Source organism: Caenorhabditis briggsae (assembly GCF_000004555.2).
Source record: "Caenorhabditis briggsae complete genome, chrX, whole genome shotgun sequence".
Classification (NCBI taxonomy): domain Eukaryota; kingdom Metazoa; phylum Nematoda; class Chromadorea; order Rhabditida; family Rhabditidae; genus Caenorhabditis; species Caenorhabditis briggsae.
Window position 1 is genome coordinate 20,488,079 of NC_013491.2, and position 5,582 is coordinate 20,493,660.

At 34.9% G+C, this 5,582-nt stretch overlaps 1 protein-coding gene across 1 annotated transcript; it reads right to left on the reverse strand.

The window, feature by feature from the left end:
* Positions 1–4,610: 4,610 nt before the first annotated feature.
* Positions 4,611–5,525, reverse strand: CBG25747 (the record flags this gene model as incomplete). Its single annotated transcript, XM_045240712.1, has 4 exons — positions 4,611–4,838; positions 4,974–5,084; positions 5,330–5,380; positions 5,427–5,525. 4 exons carry the CDS (start codon positions 5,523–5,525, stop codon positions 4,611–4,613), a joined length of 489 nt encoding a protein of 162 aa, XP_045099011.1.
* Positions 5,526–5,582: the final 57 nt, after the last annotated feature.

Here is a 5,582-nt window from a genome sequence, read left to right on the forward strand (position 1 = left end):
GAATTCCGAGATTGTGAGATTCTGAAATTCTGAGATTCTGAGATTCTGAGATTCTGAAATTCCGAGATTCTGAAATTCCGAGATTCTGAGATTCTAAAATTCTGAGATTCTGAAATTCCGAGATTCTGAGATTCTGAGATTCTGAGATTCTGAGATTCTGAGATTCTGAGATACTGAAATTCTGAGATTCTGAGATTCAAAGATTCTGAGATTCTGAGATTCAAAGATTCAAAGATTCTGAAATTCTGAGATTCTGAAATTCCGAGATTCTGAAATTCCGAGTTTCTGAGATTCTAAAATTCTGAGATTCTGAAATTCCGAGATTCTGAGATTCTGAGATTCTGAGATTCTGAGATTCTGAGATTCTGAGATTCTGAGATACTGAAATTCTGAGATTCTGAGATTCAAAGATTCTGAGATTCTGAGATTCAAAGATTCAAAGATTCTGAAATTCTGAGATTCTGAAATTCCGAGATTCTGAGATTCTGAGATTCTGAGATTCTGAGATTCTGAGATTCTGAAATTCTGAGATTCTGAAATTCTGAAATTCCGAGATTCCGAGATTCTGAGATTATAATATTCTGAGATTCTGAAATTCTGAAATTCTTAAATTCTGAGATTCTGAGATTCTGAGATTCTGAGATACTGAAATTCTGAGATTCTGAGATTCAAAGATTCTGAGATTCTGAGATTCAAAGATTCAAAGATTCTGAAATTCTGAAATTCTGAGATTCTGAGATTCTGAGATTCTAAAATTCTGAGATTCTGAAATTCCGAGATTCTGAGATTCTGAAATTCTGAGATTCTGAGATTCTGAGATTCTGAAATTCCGAGATTCTGAAATTCCGAGATTCTGAGATTATAATATTCTGAGATTCTGAAATTCTGAAATTCTGAGATTCTGAGATTCTGAGATTCTGAGATTCTGAGATACTGAAATTCTGAGATTCTGAGATTCAAAGATTCTGAGATTCTGAGATTCAAAGATTCAAAGATTCTGAAATTCTGAGATTCTGAAATTCCGAGATTCTGAGATTCTGAAATTCTGAGATTCTGAGATTCTGAGATTCTGAGATTCTGAAATTCTGAGATTCTGAAATTCCGAGATTCTGAGATTCTGAAATTCTGAGATTCTCAGATCCTGAGATTCTGAAATTCCGAGATTCTGAAATTCCGAGATTCTGAGATTCTAAAATTCTGAGATTCTGAAATTCCGAGATTCTGAGATTCTGAGATTATAACATTCTGAGATTCTGAAATTCTGAAATTCTTAAATTCTGAGATTCTGAGATTCTGAGATTCTAAAATTCTGAGATTCTGAAATTCCGAGATTGTGAGATTCTGAAATTCTGAGATTCTGAGATTCTGAGATTCTGAAATTCCGAGATTCTGAAATTCCGAGATTCTGAGATTCTAAAATTCTGAGATTCTGAAATTCCGAGATTCTGAGATTCTGAGATTCTGAGATTCTGAGATTCTGAGATTCTGAGATACTGAAATTCTGAGATTCTGAGATTCAAAGATTCTGAGATTCTGAGATTCAAAGATTCAAAGATTCTGAAATTCTGAGATTCTGAAATTCCGAGATTCTGAGATTCTGAGATTCTGAGATTCTGAGATTCTGAGATTCTGAAATTCTGAGATTCTGAAATTCTGAAATTCCGAGATTCCGAGATTCTGAGATTATAATATTCTGAGATTCTGAAATTCTGAAATTCTTAAATTCTGAGATTCTGAGATTCTGAGATTCTGAGATTCTGAGATACTGAAATTCTGAGATTCTGAGATTCAAAGATTCTGAGATTCTGAGATTCAAAGATTCAAAGATTCTGAAATTCTGAAATTCTGAGATTCTGAGATTCTGAGATTCTAAAATTCTGAGATTCTGAAATTCCGAGATTCTGAGATTCTGAAATTCTGAGATTCTGAGATTCTGAGATTCTGAAATTCCGAGATTCTGAAATTCCGAGATTCTGAGATTATAATATTCTGAGATTCTGAAATTCTGAAATTCTGAGATTCTGAGATTCTGAGATTCTGAGATTCTGAGATACTGAAATTCTGAGATTCTGAGATTCAAAGATTCTGAGATTCTGAGATTCAAAGATTCAAAGATTCTGAAATTCTGAGATTCTGAAATTCCGAGATTCTGAGATTCTGAAATTCTGAGATTCTGAGATTCTGAGATTCTGAAATTCCGAGATTCTGAAATTCCGAGATTCTGAGATTCTAAAATTCTGAGATTCTGAAATTCCGAGATTCCGAAATTCCGAGATTCTGAGATTATAATATTCTGAGATTCTGAAATTCTGAAATTCTGAGATTCTGAGATTCTGAAATTCTGAGATTCTGAGATTCTGAGATTCAAAGATTCTGAGATTCTGAGATTCTGAGATTCTGAGATTCTGAGATTCTGAAATTTTGAGATTCTGAAATTCCGAGATTCCGAGATTCTGAGATTATAATATTCTGAGTTTCTGAAATTCTGAAATTCTGAGATTCTGAGATTCTGAGATTCTGAGATTCTGAGATCCTGAAATTCTGAGATTCTGAGATTCTGAGATTCAAAGATTCTGAGATTCTGAGATTCTGAGATTCTAAGATTCTGAGATTTTGAAATTCTGAACTTCTAAAATTCTGAATACTTGATAGGTCGTAATTTGAGATTTTGAAATTCTAAAAATCCGGAAATGCTGAAATTCTGTAAACCTGAGATTCTGAATTTCTAAAAATCCGGAAAGGCTGAAATTCTGTAAATCTGATGTTCTGAAATTCTGAAATTTTCTGTTATTTCAGACGCCATGTTTTGTGTTGCCAACTATTAGGTTGATAAGAAAGTTTCTTTCTTTATGGCATTCTTGTTTTTGAGGATCGATATCTCGTCCTCCAAGTGGTTCAGCGGGCCAAGTTTTTTTTATTAGAGAGCTGTGTTCAGTCTCTATTAGATCCTAAATTTTCCAATTTTTATCTCTCTTCGTGTTGGAGGAATGACGATTCTTTTGGTCCTTATCTGAATGCACATTGGAAACATGATTATATTTTTATATTTATTTGGTCTTCAAACACCTGGTATTTGCATACAAATGGTGAATGTATACAAGGGACATGTTCTATCATCGCCTACAATTTGATTTTTTCTCGAGAAATTCCAAACAACATAGTTCACCTTGAAAGATGCCAACGGCCTAGTGAGTCGGATCTTCATCAATTGCCAAAAGGCGAGGAGGTGGATCCATTTCAAACCATTCGTAAAATGTCACAGACCTTGTCCTTTAATCAACCAAGTTTTGTGAACGGATTGAAGTCTCTTGGTAAAGTAGAAAACTGTGTCGATTCGAACCCCATGTTTTTGAGGACTACGATATGAATCGCCAAGTAGATATGAGCATGTTTCTCCTATCATTTCTTTGCACGTTCAGTTGGATGATTGATCTAATTACCGTAGATGATAAGTGGGTAAGTTAGTCTATCAATGTGTGGAATGGTCAGTCGATTGACAAAGAAGAGCTAGCTCTGGACGTTCCGGAACCTAAATTTCCCGTGAAAATGGGGATGCTATGAGTTTGATGGTCGGTCAAAGTAATGGAGACAGGGAAGTTTTAGATGAAGGTACCTTTGAAACTGCCTCCTTGTATAGTTCCAAGTTTGAGAAATCGAATCTGGCAGTCAAATCAAAACGAGGAAAAAAAGATGTTAGCTTCCAGCACGACATTGCGAGATGGCCCGTGACTACAGAGGTCAGCCAAAAATTCATGTCGTTTGGCTGAGCTATTCTTTTGCACCCGTCGTATTTTCCGGACCTTTTTCTTTCAGATGATTGTTTAAGGCTCTTTATCGTCATCTTGATAGAAAAGACTCCAATTGAAAAGATGACACAAAAATGGAGTTGGTCCACTTTTCCAATCTCAGCCCTCTTCGTTCTAGGCTGACGGAATCAAGAAATTACCAGAGCGTTGCCAGACAACTATCGATGTTCACGGACGTTGTTTTCATTGATCTTGCCCCTCCGCTTTAAGGAAAATCGGATCAAAAATTATGCCAAAGAAGAAAGAAACTTTCTTATCAACCTAATACAAACTTCGATGATCAATTCCCCGAACTTTCTGAAAGTTTAAACATCAATTTTATCAAATCATAAAAGCAAAATTCAAACTTTCTTATGTTTCAAAAATCGGCATTTTTCCTGATCACTCGAAAACGGTGAAGGTTATCGAGGTTAAAAAGTGCAATAATCTTCATTGCTGACGGAAAAATTGGAACTTTTGTGATACATAATTAAGGAAAGTGAATCAAACATCAACAGATTATTTCTCGTAAAATAGAAACTTCATTAGGAAAGTGGCCATTCGAAAAAGAGCATGAGGGCACAAAAACAATTAAATGGGTTACGGTAGTAAAATTACGGGTTTGAAGTTTTTCGAAGATCATAAAAGTGAAAATGAAAACATTTCTGTTAATGCAGTAGAACAGACGGAAAATGGTGACATCATAAATTTTGAGGATCCTGGAAAATTTATCTTGTCATTAATACTGATATGTAGATTATTCAAAAACATTTATTTTCTTGTGGATCTAACATAGATCAATTGATCAACTATTTAAAAAAAAAATCATTTTTTGCCAATCTGGTGATATGAATATTTCAGATACTCCTGAACTAGATAAACAACCAAGACAATAAGAGCAACGAGAACAATAATTCCGACGACGACGCAACAAATCTGACGTCGAGATACACGTCCCACCACACTCACAAATGTGATCCATTCGCAACAGTACACTTCGGTGAATGTGAACATTGTCCTGCCAAAAGGTCTGTTGCCATTACTTTGGACCGTCTGAAACAAAAATCCTGTTTTTTTTAAAGGTTTCTCCGACCAACCAAATTAGCTTGATTCCTGATCAGAAAATTTGTTCCGTGCTCGTTGACCTAGAAACACAAATTGCGATTTTGTAGAGGTCGTGAAACTTACTTCTTCATTGTGAAGTCTATAAGTGTGTGGCATCATTTTATCGGATCCATGCCGTATTTCATTAATACTGTTGACAAAGAATCTCGCGATGAAAAGTGTTAGTTTTTGGACCTAAACTTATTGTAATTTTACAAAACTGGTAACGTAAGTTCTCTAAAAGGATCTCAACTGCACTTTGAGCTCAATTATCTCGATCATTTCAAAAGATATCAGAGAGTCGTCAACTAATAAAATGTTGGTAATTTTACGGAAAACAATTTATCAATTGACCAATTTTTGATATCTTGCGAAGGAGCCAAGATAGTTAAGCTCAATGTGTTCGTATATGGTGGGCTTCTATTAGAGCATAAAGTTACCTTAGTGTTTTCCAGAAGGTAGGCCTTGATATCAAGCAAATCCGCGTCATTCTAAAAAAAATTTCCTTAGCTATGAATGAAGGAAATTATAGCTTACTTGATAATTGGAAATGGCATCCTCCTTTGGATGAATAGTTACAAATTGTTTTCTCTGTCCGATTTTACGTCTCTCAATTGTCTCACAGAAGAATAGCATTTTGAAGTGCTTCAAATTACAGTATCGGTCAATAAGATATACAAAACCGCGTTTTTC